Source organism: Amphiprion ocellaris, chromosome 14, assembly GCF_022539595.1.
Source record: "Amphiprion ocellaris isolate individual 3 ecotype Okinawa chromosome 14, ASM2253959v1, whole genome shotgun sequence".
NCBI lineage: Eukaryota > Metazoa > Chordata > Actinopteri > Pomacentridae > Amphiprion > Amphiprion ocellaris.
This window is the reverse complement of record NC_072779.1, coordinates 30436141-30455388: the sequence shown is the minus strand read 5'-3', so window position 1 is coordinate 30455388 and position 19248 is coordinate 30436141. Positions and strand designations below refer to the sequence as shown.

At 38.4% G+C, this 19248-nt stretch overlaps 1 protein-coding gene across 3 annotated transcripts in view; it reads left to right on the top strand.

The window, feature by feature from the left end:
- Window positions 1–19248, top strand: part of tmem132e (transmembrane protein 132E) — a 578927-nt gene that overhangs the window by 509450 nt on the left and 50229 nt on the right. For all 3 annotated transcript variants that reach the window (XM_023274649.3, XM_055017538.1, XM_023274648.3), the window contains exon 5: window positions 6461–6604. In XM_023274649.3, the coding sequence (XP_023130417.2) occupies window positions 6461–6604 (144 nt within the window). The remainder of the gene's footprint in view (window positions 1–6460; window positions 6605–19248) is intronic.

The window sequence follows — 19248 nt, the reverse complement described above, 5'->3', positions numbered from 1 at the left end:
AATGGATAAGTCTAAATAAGTCCTCAGTGGTGGGATCTGCAGTAGGATCGCAATCATGTGATCATCAGCAGGCAGCTGACGTAGCGTTCATTTGTTGCCATGGTTACAGTGACACCATCCCACTATCTTGCAATGGTACAAAAATCTTTAACAAATCTGTCGATCCAAGCCATAAGCCGCATCACTGCCAACATAACTCACATAACTTCACAACATTCCATGGTGGAGTAATTACCACAGAGAACACAACCACCATGTATTCATCGAATCAACCGGTGCATCTCGAGGGCTTTTATGAGTGTCGGTCCAGGTCAAGGAACTAAAACTCTAAATGCAGACGTGAGTGCAGCTCTAAAGTCGGCCTTGGAAGTCGCACATCTCTTTGCTGTAGTTTAGCGACAGATGCAAATCAGGCGGCACTTTTCAGCCGGTGGTGACAGCTTGCACGACACATCAGCACTTTCTGAAAAACTGCTGAGCGTGAAGAAGAGGAGGAGGAGGTCGGGTCTGTCTCCAAAAGACAAACATTTCGTGTTACCAGGCAGCAGAGATGAATGTCTCGAGTGGACCCCTGCAGTGGTTTCTGACTAGTGAGCAAAGAGGAGAGAAGAAAGGCTGAAGAAACAGAAACAAAAAGAAGAAGAGGAGCGTTTTCACGGCTGGAGGGTCGAATACAGTTGACCTGCTTCAGATAAAAGGATGGCAACGGTGGAATTAGTGGTGACTTTACAATGTGAGAGGAGAAACAATCCTGGGATGGCAGGTTAAATCAACCCCGGGGCTTATTACGCAGTTTAGGCCTCTATTAACACCAACTCATTCGCAGGACGCTCTTGTGACTTTGAGAGAAGAGAAGCTGAGCAGGCTAGAAAACAGAGCAGGAAGGGAAGCAGCATTTATGCTCAGATTTCCATTAGCCGCTCGGTGCCACAGAAGCTACCAGATGTTAAATAAGAAATGATGTTTTGTGTTGCACAAGGCCCCGGAGCTTTTGGAAGTCACGCATTATTTCTAAATGTATATCCTCATGCGCTCATGAATGTACACATCTGGCAGAATGTATTGTTTACATTATTCAGAAGCAGGTGGAAAATGGCAGCATTTAAGTCTTCCACGCTACGTAACCTCGGCTCAGTCGAACCGACACCCTGTGGGCAATCGCTGCTAAGCTGCACGGCAGTGGATTACACTAAACAGGATGACAACAAGTACGAGCAAATTGCTGTATCTAATCTGTGAACATGGTGTAGACAAAAAGGAAGTGATTTGTGAATTAGCAAAACGTGCGGGCACACGCATGCAACAGCAATCTTCACATGAAAATATAATTTAGCCAATTCTGTAATTTAGAAATTCAAATATTACACATTTTTCACCTAAATTGTTGGTTAAAGTGCCTCATGTTGACTCATTTGATTGAAAGGGATAAAATATTCAGCGTTTTACTCCGATTAAACCGCTACGATTTTAAAATCACTGGAACTTTTTAAAAAATAAATGAAAAAAAGATGGTGAGATCTCACCCATAGTGGTAGAATACACCCACTGTAGCCAAAATAAATCAATTTAGTTCAGTGTGCTACCTGAAAAACTGTGTTTTTACTGTTAAACAGCGTATCTGCTCAGTATTTAGCCGCGTCCTACCGAACACGGTAATTAAGTGAAATGATAGCTGTGTGCTGCGATGACTGATTTCGATTCCAAGTTGAATTCAGGTAAGCGTAATTAGTGCTCCCAAAGCAGCACACATTTAATTGTAAAGTGTCTCATGTAGAGTTAATACTTAATAGATGCCAAAACAGCAAAGAGAGCTTAGGGATGATGTCTTTCAATTAGGATTTCGCCCCAGAGTCCAGTCAATTATCCGCAGAGGTCTGCTCTGCTCCGCTTCCCAGAAATCTGCTTCATTTTTAGGAAGTAAAAGAAACACAAAGCTGCTTTCAGGGACTCGTGTGTAAATTTAACCTTCTGAACCTTAAATGTTTTTGTTCCCGTGACATTTTTTACTCACTGTGGGTTCATTTTGAACTGCAATATAAACTCCTGCACCTCTATGAAAACAACACAACCATGACTAGAGGTAGAAAGAACTTAAAAATGTCTTTTGTGTCATATGATGCAGTTAAAATAGCATAAATCATCAATCAAGTTGAATTTTGTCAATATCTATTTGGCTACCAATACTGTGAATAAAAAGCCTTACTCTACACACTATAAATATTTAAATATTTTACTATTTACATTATTATGTTATATTATATTATATTATTACTTATTGCAGCATAAATTCCTTCACCTCTATGGAAATAACACAACCTTGACAAGAAGGAGATAGAACTAACACGTCTTTTGTGTAGTATAACAAAAATATAATGCCATAAGTCCTTTATAAAGTGCACTAAAGTTACATTTCTGTAAATATTTATTTTACAAAAAAAAGTCCAATCTGAAATCACCATTGACTACATTGTTCGAAGTGCCACAGGTGCTGCTATTATATTATATTATATTATATTATATTATATTATATTATATTATATTATATTATATTATATTATATTATATTATATTATATTATATTATATTATATTATATTAGTACTTACTGCAGTATAAAGTCCTGCACCTCCATGGAAACAGCACAACTATGACCAGAAGTACAGAGAACTTAAACATTTCTTCTGTGTAGTGTAACAAAGATAAAACACCATAAATCATTTTAAAAGTGCACTAAAGTTAAATTTCTGTGGCATTTATTTTACAAAAATTGAAAAAAAAGACAACAAAAAATCCCAAATCCCCTGCACCACATTTTTGCAACACAAAAAACATTACTTTCCATTCTATAAATATTTTACGACTTACATTTTTGAATGTGTTTCTATACTTTTCTACTGTGTGCACTGTATATACACAGCCTGCAGTTCAGCCCCATTCAGCTGAACAATCTAAAAGTGACACGTGTTCCAGCTTCAGCTGAGTCAGTGATGGTTTCAAGGCTACGACGAGGACCACAGAATTTTTAGTTTTTTACAGAATCTGGTTGCAGCAAATGATTAGTTTTTGACATTTTTAACTGAGACATTTTTTTTATTTTTTTATTGTCATTGTGGCATTTAGAAAAAAAACAAAAACATGCCTTTCTAACTTTTGGGGGTTCAAAGGGCTAAATAAGAAAACCTATGATGAAATAGTGGAAATTTCTGACCACATTTCTCCCTTTTTTTGCTAATAAAACACACAGAATTGTAAAGGTTCAGTCAGAATAAATGCATTTGACACTCAGGCGCTTCTAGACGATGTGATTGACATCGAGCACACTCGTGTTTCAGACCATTTTTAAAGAATTCACTTCACATAAATTACAATCCTGACTGGATTTCTGTTAGCGGCTAAGAAAGCTTCTGCTCCAGATCATATGAAGGGTGCGTTTAAAGCTCTGTTGACTTGTTTTGACTAACATCTGATGTCCTGTTGCTCCCTGAATGTGACAACATTTTACACAGTGGAGCTGATTGTGTGGCTGTTGATCTATTTTGAAGTATTTTGACACAAAAAAAAACTGCTGGCCCTGATAATTCAGATGCCGGTTTTCTGAGAGTAGCTGCACATACATTTTCCACATTAACCCACGCAGAGCTTCTTCCATCTGTTTAGGAGAAGCCACCTCACTGTCCTATGTTTATAATTTACCACTGGAGAGTATATAACTAACAAATTTTTATGAAGTAATGCTGTTGTTTCTCCAGGATCCATAGTTACTGTTGCACTGAAGGTTGTGAATATTTTTATTAATATCAGAGTCAGAAAGCAGGTTAATTTTATCAGTCAGAAGTGAAAGACGAGGCCAATTTCCATAGAAACGTCTGACAAAAGTTGTAAGTTATCTTTCAGAAAGAGCTCGACGGTAGCGTGCCGCGGCTCCAGCTTTCTTATCGTACTTAATGGAGTCCCCCAAAGTTCTACACTAGTTCTCCTTTTATTTCCTGCTCACATAAATGATTCAAGAGATGATGGAAGTGCTCTCTGCTAAGGAGGCGATATGACTATATATACTTGCAAATGTCATCGAATAGAAGCACGAAGCCGCAGTCTAGCTCAATGTTTCTCAGAAACCTGTAGACACTCGACAACTTTCCATCCGAGCAAAGCACAAAGCAGCGAAAGCACGAGCAGCAGGTTGAACGTTTGCAGAGGAAGAAGATGCGATGAGGTGGTGTAGTGTTAATACCAAGCACCAGACAAATAGAAATACAAAAGTGTGATGAAAAAGTGGCATTTATGCTCGTTTTATATAGAAAGATACACAGAAAAGATAAAACTCCGAACTCAGTCTGGGTGTAATATTCCCCTGATTCATAAACAATTCGCAGCCTCACAGTTGAAAACTTGAGGGGGAAGTCTCATACTTCAGGCTCTGCACCCTCATTAAGACTTTAACATGAGTGTTGGGCAGAAATTTAAATGTGCTGTTTTTTGATTTTGGAAGCTTGACGTGATTTTTCATCTAGTCGCTGCATGAATGAGGAAACTTGTTATCCTCTTACATGATCAGCGCAGGAGAAATAATGAATTGATTGTGACTCGTGTATTTTAATTGGCTCTTTGCATTCCAGTGCATTTGAAATTAAAAAAAACAAAATGCACATACTGTAGGTGGTTAGTTTTTATTTTAACACGAAGATTACATTTATCGTTGTGTACAGCTCACAGGGGGATTAGGTTTCTCTTTGATATCCAGATCAATTGAAAAATATGAGCAGCAGTGCAGCAGACATGCTTTCTAAGAAGCAGGTGTAGTGAAGCAAGTCGAAGAAAGAAAAACTTACTTTTTTTTAACTTGTGATTTTCTTCATGTTCAAGGACAAATCAAATGCGAAAACCATATCAGATTTCTGAATATGAACACCTGAAAAGTTTTTTTTCCAACTGCCCACAGGTGTTATATAATACTGGAGAAAAAATAATCACTACTCTTCATACTATAAATATTTTACTACTTAGCTTTTGGATTTGCTACTATGCTTTTCTATGTTGTATATACACACCCTGCAGTTCAGCCCAGTTCAGCTGAAATTTCCTCAGATTTTTGTGACATTTGTGCTGGTTTCAGATGAGTCGGTTTTAGTTTTTACAGAATCTTTTTTAGAGCAAATTATCTGTTTTTGGCAATTTGTCAAATAAAGTGATTTCTCTTGAAATACTTTAAACACGGTGGTTTTCTTCATTCAATATCAGTTGATCAAGGACAAATAAAAGGCCAAAACTATATCAAATTTCTTAATATGAACACCTGAGAAGCTGCTTTTTTTTTTCTAACTGCCCACAGCTGTTACTAAGAAACTTCTGTGGCATTTATTTTACAAAAATTGAAAAAAAAGACAACAAAAAACCCCAAATACTCTGGACCACATTTTTGCAACACAAAAAACATTACTCTCCATTCTATAAATATTTTGCTGCTTATCTTTGTAGTTTGTTTCTATGCTTATCTACGATATACACTGTACATACACAGCCTGCAGTTCAGCCCAGTTCAGCTGAAAAGTCTTCAGATTTTTTGTGACATTTGTGCAGGTTTCAGTTGAGTTAGTGATGGGTTCAAGGTTACAGTAAGAAGCATAGAATTTTTAGTTTTTACAGAATTTTGTTAGTACAAATGATCTGTTTTTGGCTATTTGTTAAATGAAACATCAGTTGTTGAAGAACAAATCAAATGTTATCTGATTTCTGAATATGAACATCTGAGAAGTTGCTTTTTCTTAGCTCTCAATGCCTATTTTGCTCAAATATTTCTTATTAACACGATTTTTTTTCACCTAAATGCCTGGCTATTGGTTAAGACTAAAATAATAGTGTCATTTATTAAATAAACTGAAAAATTAAGTGTGTTAGGTACATATGAGGTGTTTTTTTAGTCTTGCATCCTTTTATTAACATCCATTTTTACAGTTTGCTCTTAAATGTCAAAGTAACTGCAGCACCTTCTCTTGCATCTTCCATCATAACTGTGGACTTCAGTGAAACGTCCACATGTGATTTTACATTTAAGAGCTCAAACTAAACTTGCATGAAGGTTAGATGCATCGGTACAGTAAATGCCTTGATTTTTGTTGAAAATTTAAGCTTGACGAAGCATTTGCAAGCTTCCCCTTATGATTAAAGTTAAGGTTATTACTTTTCTGTCCTTTTCATCCCCATTTGCTGTTGCTTTCAGTTGCTCAGCGGAAGGAAAGTGTTCTCGAAAATGAAAATGTCAGTTGATGAAATCCAATGAAAGACGCCTCGGTATACAGTAATGAGTTCTGGTCTGCCACTGAGAGTATCACCTGGTAGGTGCCGGAGCCCTGATGGTAATGGTCTCAAACGTGGACATCAGTGATGCTGATGAAATATCAAGGAAAATCACGCTCTGCCTCTCACTGTTTCATGAATGCCACGGCTATTTCTTCTCTCCACAGGACACTGAGATTATCAACACGGCCATCCTGACCGGACGCACCGTGGCCATTCCCGTCAAAATGGTCTCCATAGAGATGAACGGGGCGGTCACCGACGTCTCGGCCTTCGTGCAGTGCAAATCCTCGAATGAAGACATCGTTAAGGTACAGTAAATCTCGTTTGCTCAACCTTTGTGTCTGGCAGGAAGATGTCAATTTAGGAAATGTAATCCTTTTTCCTCCTCCACAGCACCGCCGTCACAAGATCAGGAAAGCATAAAAACTTCATTTTGGGCTCCATATGTAGTCCTGATTTGATTTTTCTTGGATAAAATCAATGCACGTTGATAGGACTCTGGGTATGAATCAGCAGAGAAACAGTAAAAGCTCCATTATTTGCTTTTCGAAGCACCACGCCTACTTGCTCGTCTCCGCCATCCCTTCTTGTTCGCTTTAGTGCGACGACTGTCGGGAGAACGTCATCGCCAAACGTCCCGGGATGCAGAACAATCAGCACTCGGGCTCGTGAGGAATCCAAACTGCCAGTGTCGTATGGAGTCTCGTTTGTTGATTAAATTAATTAAATTGGGATCACAACAACTTGCAGAGCACATTAGAGGCTGTGATTACGCTGTTATTATTTTCTCCAGTCAATTACAATCATAATAGATTGCACTATAGGCAGATTGCATAATTGTATAGGCAGCGGAGTGAAGTGTCGCTTTAATGAAATAGACAGCGGAAGGGGAGATGTGACCTTAGAGGACGTAAGTAGAGAATCCGATCCCATTTTAATAATATTATACTAATAACAGTATCCCTTACTTAAGTAGTCCTTCAGTAAAGAAGCAGCTGGATTTCTCTTGTCGGTTCTTGAAGACATGCCAGTTTTAATCCAAAAGGGGCCTTTAGTTCTTTCCTAGAAGTGCAAATTCTTTATATAAGTAGCTACCAAGGCAACACATAAAGTAAGAAGAAGGAAGAAATGTAAGCACACTGCAAACCTCTCTTTAATAAATACATGCATGGCTGATCAAAATGTTCTGGGACTGTTTGTGCTGCACAAGAGAGAGTATTTTATGCAATTTTATGACTACTAATAGTTAACAAACATCACAGTCTGGATCTGCAGCTAACACGAGGAGAAGAAACGAGAGACTTTGATAATGGAAAACCTGTAGTTTCCAAAACCACACAAGGTCAGGAGTGTACCAGGAGCATTCACATGGTTGCCCAGTAGGAATTCATCCCCCAGGATCAGACTGTCACAGCAGAATTTTAATGTAATTGGTCACAGTGTGGTGATAATGCATGTGTTTTGTGGACACAGCAACGCAATCATGGCTAGATTTGGCTCCATGTGGCTTCTTCCCCAAAATGAAGCTCAAAGTCACCATTTTTTATATTGTACCTTTCAAGTAGCTTTCCAGGCAAAGGATTATAGTTTGTTATTACCCAAACCAGTTTAGATTTCGAGGTTAAGACACTATAGTGTTCTTTACACATAAGAAATTCGACCTCATGAATATGATCAATCTTAAGGCTGAGACCCTACAGTGTTATTGATTATGGAGAAGAACTTAACACATGTAATACTCTAGCTAAGATTCTACGGTATTAGAAATGACAGAACCTAACCAAAATGATATAAAGATCAAGGCTACGACCCTACAGCACTGTCAGTCATGGAAATTAATTGAGGGAAATTGGCAAAAGGCTGCCTTTTTAACACTTGAGGAGATTCAGCTCATGTTGAAGATGGTCTTTGACATGATTCAATAACAAGACTTACAGGAAACACTGCACAAAGACATAACTTCAATGTGTTGACAGACGAATTTAAATCGATTTTTGATTTTATTTAGAGACAGTCTCAGAACTTTTTGATCGTACCTCGTACCTGTTGCTGACCACTTAGTAACGAAGGTACCACTCATATCTCGGTACTAAAAAGGAGCATGTGCACTGTAAAGTTTCATAAGCTCATCTTTTCAAGTTTTCTTGATGTAAATATACAGATTTTGCTCATTCCCAACTAACTGGACTTAAAATGTCCACGTTCCAACCACTTTAGAACTTAAAAACATGAGTTTGTTTACCTTGAATGAATGAAGAACTGAGAGTTCACTCAACTAACCAAATTAAGTTTATAAGAAACAAGACTAGCATGTGAGGAGACGTAACAGGATGCATTGTTGGAAAGTTCTGACTCACCAGACAGTTTCTGTAGAAGACTTGCTGTGGCCTTTATTACATATTGAAGTATGTCATGGTGGTTTCTTTTTATAATAACCAAAATAATTCCAATCATGACAAAGACTAGAACTGAATATAGTCCCTACACCCATTGACTTATAATTTATCACACTTACAGTTGAAACCAGAACAAGAAATCAGACTAAATTTTCCTGTTTTAAGTCAGTTACCAAAATTAATTCTATTTGCTAAATGCCAGAATAATGAGACAGAATTTTTTTAGAGAATCTTTTATAACTTACTTCCTTATTATGTAAACTTCTGACTTTGAAAAAAGTAATAAAAACATCTCTAAACATCTCATTATTCTGCCATTTACCAGATATAAATAATTTTGGTAATCCTAACTGACCTAAAACAGGAAAAGTTTAGTCTCATGTAATATCAGACAGTGAGAAAAAAAATACACTGTATGTAAACATCTGGTTTCCACTGTATATCGTCTTTGGTTGATTTAACAAAGCTAATTTTACTCAGAGTTATGATAAACATGGTCTTATGTATAAATACAAAGAATGTAATCAACCCCACAATAGTAAATGTATTTCACTTCATGCACATACAGTAAAGAAACTCTTCACCAACAAAACAAAAAAGGAAAAAATAAAAATGCAAGATAAAGAAACACCCTCATCTCAGAAAACCATGTATCTTCCCACACACCTACAAGGAGTTTCAACCTGCCTCTCTGGATAAAGATACATTGCCCGTCCAAAAAAAAGTTGCACACTCTAATATTTCATTGGACTGCCTTTAGCTTTGAGTATGGCATGGTTATTTCTGTCCAGAATTGCATTCATTCTCTACCAAGATCTTATATTGATGATGGGAGAGTCAGACAAAATCTTCTCCAGAACATCCCAAAGATTCTCAGTGGGGCTGAGGTCTGGATTCTGTGGAGGACAATCCATCTCATGCTCCCTGATCCACTCATTCTCAATGTGAGCCCCATGAATCCTGACATCATCATCTTGGAACATGTCCATGACATCAGGGAAGAAAAACTCCATTGATGGAAAGACCTGGTCATTCAGTATCTTCAGGTAGTCAGCTGACCTCATTCTTTCGGAACATAAAGTTGCTGAACCTGACCAACCCCAGATCATAACTCTAACCCCCACAGGCTGGTAGACACTAGCCATGATGAGGGCATCACTTCATCTGCCTCTCTTCTTACCCTGATGCCCCCATCACTCTGGAACAGGGTAAATCTGGACTCATCAGACCACATGACCTTCTTCCATTGATCCAGAGTCCAATCTTTATGCTACCCAGCAAACTGAAATCTTTTTTCTGATTATCCTCACTGATTAGTGGTTTTCTAAGGGCTACACTGCTATTTAGTCCCAATCTTTTGAGTTCCCTTCACATTGTGCATGCGGAAATGCTCTTACTTTCAATATTAAACATAGCAGTGAGTTCTACTGCTAATTTCCTATGATCATCTAAGAGTTTGTTCCTTGTAGATGATGGTTCACCACTATCCTTTAGGTTTTAATAATGTGTTGGACGGTTCTTGACCAGATTTTCATGGTTTCAGCAATCTCCTTAGTTGTTTTCTTTGCTTAATGCAGGCCAATAATTTGACCCTTCTGAGACAGATTAACTTCCTTTCCACAACCACAGGATATATCTTCATCACTGCATCAATTATCCAATGGAAGGCTCGCACCTATTTGCTTAATTAAATCCAAATTGCGACTTTTTTTTGGACAGGCAATGGAGATTTAACCTGAGAATCTGACAACCTTTTTATTACATTTTTCCTTCTAATTCTGACGTTTTGTGGCTAATGGAACACCTGCACATGAGCGCATTGACTCATGAATGGCAACTGTCGGAGGGCAGGAGGTCGCCGCGCTATCAACTCGTCGAGCTTATTACTTTCTGACTGAGATCTTAAAATTTGACCACATTCATTTCCTCTGTTTCAGGCATATTGAATCAGTTCTCTGTCAGAAAGTCAAATAGTAAAACTCATATCAAGTCAGACTAATGAAATCCTCTCAGCTCCTGAAGGTCAAGTGAGGCAGATTTGATTGCAGATTTTACAGACTGAGGCCATGAAGCCACAAAGCTGAGTCAGACGAAGGATTTTTTATCATATCAGGCAAGACTGGTCGCTATCTGTCCAATGTATTTTTATGCCACATTATCTGGTATCCAAATTAGTGCCAATTAATAGCTTGGATACTTGAGGGAAAAGAAATTGAATCATGAATTAAACTCATCAGATCAATGAGTTTCCAGTGTCGGGGTTGTTTGTTGAAGGCATTGTATTGAAAAGAACAGGTGTTGCTGTGGGACGGCTGGCCTCAGCACGTCATTTATCATTTTTCATTATCCATTAAAGACAAGGTGCTGGGCCATGTGATATCGAGTGGGCCTGCTTCACTGATCCTGCCATTGAACATTGGAGTGCTAATTTAAAATGAGCCCTTCAAGCCCAGGAAATACACCTGTCATGACAGTTCAATAAAAAAAGGCCCCCAGAACGCAGAAATAAAAAATTCGGTAATTCAAGGGAGCCTGACAAGAGATCTAACGCTGCTCGGCTTTGTTGTTGTTGTTATTTTTAATACCATTACTCTCTATGTCAGAAGTAATGCTGATCTGTTTTAATCAGATTTTCTGGTTTTAGTCGAGGCGCGTTGTTCGTTTTTTCTTTTCTTTTCAGATAGACGCAGAAGACGTACTGCACAAAGCTCTCCAGCATCTTGTCACATCTCGTACTTTAAGCCAAAACTTCTTCTTCTCTGAATCGAGCTTTATTTTCAGCCTGCCGTTCTCATTTGGATACTTGCCAACCCACGGGCTGTTGTAGTTTGGTTTTTTTTTTGACGGTAAAAATGGGTGAGAGGCTGTCATTTTTTTTTTCTTCACCTGCACTTTTTATTTCTTTAGTTCTTTTCTTCTTTGGAAATAACTAAGCTGCAGTGTGCATCAGAAGATAAGCCGAGCCCCTGTGTGCACAGCTTCACCTGTGTGTGTGCAAGTGCAGGAATGATTATGGAGGTGCCCTCGCTGCACAAGGTGGGAAAAAATACACAAAAAAAAGAAAGAAGGAAGGCTCAGAGAGGGTGTTTTGGGGAACTCGCCGGCCGCTGCAGACAACAGAGGCCAACCCCCACCCACTGATCATTGTCTCCTGTGGCGTTGTGACTCATATAACCCCGCCGAAGCCTCAGATAAGGCCTTGTGTCTGCACATCACGTCTCACGCCCGTGGTCATCTTGCACACATACTGTACCTTCCTCCTTCCGCCATGCCTCACTCCCATGTTAGTATGACACATTTTACCTTCAGTGCAAGTCCAAATTTAGCATCCAGGAGACCGAGCGAATAACATCAGGGGCCGTGTCCTCAAATGTTCCCTGAGCTCAGGTTGGAATTAGCTTTAATGGCAAGTTGGTGGGATGTGGTTGCTAAGCCTCTTAGCACCCAATAAGGGTAATCTTAAAGTAGTAGTTTGGACATACTAACACTGTGGCAACATTTTGGGGAATATCCCTTTGCAGTTTCAGTTTGACATCACCCCTGTGTGCAAAGCCAGCTCTATAAAGATGTGGTTATTCCAGTTTGATGGGGGTAAAATTGACTGACCTGCACAGAGCCCTGACCTGAACTGCACACAACACCTCTGGGATGGAGCGGAACGCAGCCTGCCAGCCCGGCTTTACCAGTGGTCCACCTCGCTAATGCTCTTTTGGCTGAATTGCAGCAAATGCCTGCAGTCAGTTCTCCAACCTCCCGTGGAAAGCCTTAAAACTGAAGAGTGGAAGCTCCTACAGAAGCAGATTATGCATGACTTTAGAAGCACATGTCCAGTGATTCAGTAGGGACGTCATGTTAATGTGTCCACGTACTTTCCGACTGTATTTTTTGATGATAGATGGAGTTAGTATCTTAAAAGTTCCACTTTAAAACGGAGGAAATGAGATTTTTCACCATAAACCAAGTTTTGTTCACATAATCTGAATCAAGAAACAATTCATTACTTAACTACTCAAATGGCTTCATGCCAGTAGAAATAAATTTGTATATGCAATATATGTTATAACCCTCTGAACCTGAAATCCCACAGGCATGTTTTAAAACCATGTGATATATAAAAGCTGCCAAAATGACACCATTTATCAGTGCCAGAAAATGTAAATATAGAAAGAACTGTTGAATTTTCAGCTAAATCTAATCTTAATATCGCAATATTCATCACAATCACTTTAATCTGCAAGTCTCATTTAAAAATTCACCAGAAATAAACAATTTGTACTGACAAGATTCTGTAAAAAAAAAATTCAAATTCTGCACTTCTTGCCAAAATCATGCCGCTAATAATGAGATGAGTGGGACCAGCAGCCACATGGCAAAAATTTTGCGGTTGAACTGGGCTGAACTGCAGGCTGTGTTTACAAAGATCAGATAGCATAAAAAGTAAGGAAGCCGGTTTACAGTATGAGTACTGAAATCTCATATTAGTAATAGATTAGCAACCAAAACATCATCATTTTGGCAGCTTGCACAAGAAAAATAAACATTCAGAGTCTTGTTTTAGTGTCTAATTCTGGAGCTTTTAAGGTTTTTACGCCATGTCAGTCCAGAAATGCAAGTAGTGACACTGCACATTTTGGATTGCTGACACAGAGACTGATTTACATCCCTGACTCTGCAGGGTTGTGTACAACCTTTATTTATTTTTCCAGTGTTCGTAACACCTGTGGGTACTTTGCAAAATATTGTACAAGTTGAGTCCATTCTTTTCAATAAAAAAGAAAATTGCTCATCAAAGCAGTGTTAGTTTCTTTAGTATTTTTTATGATTTATTGCCTTCTAACTTTGTTATCCTGCACAGAAGATATATTTTGAGCTTTCTATGCTTGCAGTTATGGTTCTGCTGTTTCCATAGAAGTGTAGGACTTAATATTTCAGTAGTAACTGAGCCCACAGCGATGAAAAATGTGACAAAATGACCAGAAACTGCTCGGGGTTCAGAGGGTTAAGTGAAAAACTTGTGTATTCTGATTATTTCTGCAGTATGGAATGCATAAAAAGATGATTTTTTTTAAAAAATTACATCCAAACAAAAAGCCCCAAAGTTCCAGCCTTTGCAGAACAACAGATCATTTCCACGCGGTATCATTAATCCTACCAACAACGGGCTAATGGGGGCTGGCTCATTTAGCTAACAGAGCTAAATGAACTCATTGGTCGCGCTGCTCTTGAAGCCAGCAAACATCCATCACATGAAGAGAAACTTCATAACAGCTACAAGACACAATCCCAGTCATGCTAGCCATATGTCAGCTTTCATTCGCCGCTGATCCGATACATACGTTATCCCTAAATGGAGCCTCCATTTGGCAGCGTGTCATGGCAGTTAATTTAGTGAAAATTTCAATTTGAAAATAAAATCCAGGATGGTTGTGGTTTCTGTTTGGCAGCACATGGTACGCAGCGTGAATACGTGAACGCCATCGCAACAGCTCCATCCTCATCTGCACCGCATTGCTCTCTGTTATCTTTGACATTGAAACGTGGGAGAGAAAATCACTTCCCATCGCCTGTTTCATGGACTCAAAGGAAGTCAGGAGCATAAAATCACCTGCAGATGCATCGCAGGAGCAAAAGCTGCAGAAAGCGCCTGGTTCATTTCAGCTTTTTAATTTATGACCGCTCGGAAAATGGTGTGAATCTTGTCTGCGTCTTGGTTTTATTCATTTCTTGCTTTTTTTCTAAAGACCTTTCTGTGCTTTGTGGTGACCAGGTGGCTGCTACATTAGAGCCACGTAGCACGTGACCATGGCAACCTTCTGTGCCGTCTAATAAAAGCCAAATATTTGCTGTTGCTGTCAGTGACCATCAACACTGGAGAAAAGTGGGACTGCTGTTTCACTGTAATTACACATTCTTGCTCATACCAACTCCCTGTTGATTCTCCTGCTTATTTTATTCAAATGAATGAATTATTAATGGAATTCTGTATTAAGAATTTCAGCAGCAGTGTGCGGCATCTTATATTGTCACATCTGTCTTTGTTTTCTTGTTTTCCAATGCTATGTGTCAAAAAAGTCTTGGTTATTAAAGGTCCTTTCACTCATTTCCACCCAGCTTGTTTATTTATTTAGTTATTTATTAACCTTTATTTAACTGCGATAAATCCCATTGAGATTAACAACCTCTTTTTCAAGGGAGTCCTGGTCAAGATAGGCAGCAGCAAATACAAAACACAGTTACAAAATTACACAGTAAAAGCATAATTAAAACATGAGCAAAAAACAAATTTAAAAAATAGTAATTTACAAGCAAGTTATGGGTCGTTCCAGAATTGGAGGACATTTGGGCTTCAAAAATTTTGAAAAATAAACCTTCTCTTTTGCAAGTTTCTGCTACATATTCATCAAAAATAGGTAATAATAATAAATAGGTAATGCCTCAGCTTACACATCAATGGTACAATTTTTGATAATCCATGCTAATGTTAGCTTTTTCTCAGCAGTAGAAGCTAGATATTTAGCTAGCTGTTACTGCTGACGAAGAGGACAAACTGACAGATGTAACAAAGTGAAGAAAAAAAAAGTCTTGTCCTGATAATATGCATAACAGGGTTGCATGAGGTAGAGTGAGACAATCAATCAGAGCTGACAATGTTATGAAATTATGAAAATATGAAAAATAGAAGAGCGGACATAGTTTTACTCTACCCATTCTGTTGGAAAACTCTTTGATGATGTTAATTCCAGCGTTTCATGTGATTCACTGTTTTCTTCTACCAGCTAAAAAAGTTATGCTAACAGGGTTGTGTGCATGTTGTGGGACACACATTCCATGAAAAATGATTATTATTTAAAATAGTATGTTGATTTAAAACAGTATCCCCACAATTACAAGAGACATCAATGAAAAAAACAAACAAATGAAATTTATTTTTAACAGTTTTATCTGAGATTCAGTTGATCATCAGAGTTGGAACAAGATAAAAATGGTATTTTAGAGGGAATTCCAGACCATAAAATATTTTCAAACATTATTTTCTCCTATTTTTTTTTCTTTCAGATTTGGTCTCATGACAAGTAAATTTACACAGCTGCATGTTTTAGTATTTTGTGCATAGATTATTTGAAATTTGAAGAATGGGACAAAATGTCCTCCAGTTCTGGAATGACCCATATGAAAAATAAGTGCAAGTTGTTGAGTCGGCCTCAAGAACTCTCAGTTTGGATTTAAAAGCGTTTCCAGTCTTTCTGCAACATTGTGAGTGCAAACTTGTGAGTGTTTTTAAATGTTTTCTGAAGATTTAAAGCAGTTTTTCAAACGTAGTGATGATGAAGTCATCATTATTTTAATGCCAAGCAAATATCACAAACTGGGTCTGGAAATTTGTGAGTGTTTGTTATGTTGGGAAGCTCTGAGATGCATTTTGGGAGGTGCAGAAGCCCAGCAGAACTTGAAAAATAAAGCCAACATTAAAAAGAATAAATAAAAAGTGCAATTCCTCAAATGGCCACTTGAGGCTGCTCCAAAAACAAGTAAATCCCAAAAGACCACCATATTAAAATTACCAACTTTAAAGCAGAAATGAACATGTTTACAGCCTGGTATGGAACAAGGTTTTGGTGTCTACAGCTAATTTCCCCCCTCATGACAACTGTACATGAGGTAAATTTTGGTATAATTCACCTGTTTACATTGTATTAAGGCTTAAAGTTATGTAAAATTAAGGGCGTGGCTGCTGTAGGTGACAACTGAGTGGTGCAGGAAGACGATCCATGGTCCAGAGAGATTGTATGGCAAACCTCGGCTCCATCTTTTTGCTAATGTTTTGAAATAGTTACAAGTTAGGTGGACTTCACGGGGCACCAGGCACAGCTTCAACACTGGTTTGGTAAACCTGTCACATAGGATTCATCCATCTGTAAATACAGTCACTGGTGAAGTCCAGTGCACTCTGCTTCAATCCTTCTGACCGCTACTTTTTTAAATCTCTTGTAATTCAACACACTTTGTGGAAGTCCAGAACTAAGCTGCCAAAGTACTCCTTTATAGGGTCATGTGTAAATAATGAGCCAGTGATGTAATGGCAGTAAATCTGTGCCGGCACTCGGACTGCTCAAAACGCAATAAAATTACAGCTAGAGTTCCACATTGGATTATGCGAACAAATGCATTTAACTGCCATCAAAGCAGAACGTGGCCGAACGGAGGACTTTGCAACATTAACGGCCAACCATGGCAATAAAACGGCATTAAGGCGACGCTCGCTTGAAGGACAAGAAGCCGCTACCTTTCGCTGGAACCGTTTGGGAAATTAATTCAGTTAATGTTATGGAATAAATGTGTGAAAGGTCCTTAGGTGTCTTCACCTTTATTAACCCAGTTGGTCTCCCCGTTCGGCATCCTGCGACCGAACGCGAGTGGCACTCGCACTTGTCCTGATGATCGGCTCCACCCAGGCAATCTGCTGGCACTGTGGAAGATGCCACAGCGCATTAGCAGCAGTGTGACGGCATGTGGCGCCTCAGTGTGTGAAAGCCCTCCTCAGCAAGCCCCCACAGGGCCACTGATACCCAGAGTTGCTAACAGCTTTTGACTTGCAATTAGCCAGCCAAGTTTATCAGCGGCAGTAGCTGCAGGAGCTGAAGTGGCACTGCAGCAAGGGCACATTTTCACTCCGGTGTGTGTGTTTGTGTGTGTGTTGGCTTCGGGCTACGAGGGAGTACATGTCAGGCAGATGTTCTCAACTCTACGCTCGGCGAGTCATGCTGTGATTAATCAAAGGTGGCTGGGGTCATTGTGTCGACTCGCTTCTTTTTCTTCCTTTTGTTCCTCGGTTCATGCATGCTAGAGGCTCGGATTCTGCGGCGGTCCTTAAGGTCAGACCTCACAAAATTGCATTAACCGAACCAGAGGGAAAGACTGTCATTTTAAGACGCCGCCCACCCCCTTTCCTCCCTGACTCCGGCCCTGTCTGCATGCGGGGAATTATATTACCCAGACCTCCTCCCAGTTATGATGAATCCCCAGCCCTGAGAAGACTGGCCAGCCCGACCTCCATTTGCGGGAGATTAGATCCTCTGATTACAATGCCAGCTACCTCCCAACACTAGATAAATCTTCGACGGGGAGCCCAAAAGCAAAGCCCTCCAGATCCATCGCAGTTAATAATTTAGTGTTCGGAGCCAGACAAGTATTTATGATAATTCAAATGGAGCTGGAGATATTTGACTGGACGGAAAAGCTAAAGAATGGTTTCGAGTTAAAAACGGCAGACTTAAATTTAGAAACGTCCGTGTGTTGGATTCATGCTTAGTGTCATCGCTGTGATGATATAATCTCATGAATGTGTTTATTTCAAGGTGTTGAGAGCTAAGCTTCACATGGGATGTCACATTGCTGTCATATTAGATGAATTACGTGTTTGCCTAAAAGCTTTTCTTGCCGTATTATGTGTCTGGATGATTGAACGTAGATCATATTGATGTGGATGGACAGGAGAGGTACTGGAACCGTAAATGTTTCATCTTCCTGTTATGTTGCAGATTAAAGCGACTCATTTTAAACTAAAAAATCTAAAATAAAAAAAGTATTTTTTTGGTGTGAAGCTTCTTCTGCTTGGCTTAATAAGTGTAACCAGCATATAAAATGGTTCATTTCACGCATTCACCGTGAACAGTAGAGGTGTCCCATGTCAATTTATCAACTCCATAAGAAGTAAAAATTGAAAAATGTAAAATACATTTTTTTTAAAAATCTGTCATGTAAAAGTATTGTATTTTTATGTATGTCATTCCAGTATATATTTTTTTAAAAAAATTTAACGCATTTTTTTTATGAAAAACTGGGGAATTGTCCTCATTGAATCATGATCTCTGACAGGTAAACAAAACCATTACACTAAATATTTATTGAAAAAGTTAGTAATGGAGTTAATAATGAAATATAAACAATGCTTTTTGGGATTTTTTGGTTTCTGGCACTTTTGGATAATTAAACATGACCCAGGAACATCTTTGCGGTTCTGAGAAATGGACCTAACAGGAGGGTTAACAAACATGCATTCAGAAGCAATCATTTAACTGCATAAAAGATGCTTTTTGTTTACAGGAAGCCATTGCTTTTTCCTTCACAGCAGCTGATTTTCACAGATTTGTTTCCAGATTTTGTAGTTCAGGTTGCAGAAATCAGCTGAATCTGGATGGAATTAAAGATTGTAAACTTAGCTAGGAGACCAAAAAAATATTTTGAAGTAACAAAATAAGAATCATAAATAAAAACACAATAACTTTCCATAATCAGTTTTTGAAATTTATGAGCTAGTTTTGTGAATTGTGTATATTATAATATTACTTTTGTTTGTAAATGTGTATTTTATTTTTGTTAAAATATTATTTAATCAGTAATGAAGGATATTTACATATGTTATTACAATGAAATTACAGAAAATGTTTAAGCTTTATATAGATTACAATAGATATAAAATATGTATTTTAAAAGTAAAAAAATATAATATACCAGCAGCTATAAAGCAGCAGAAAATAAGAATCTCGTAAAAACAT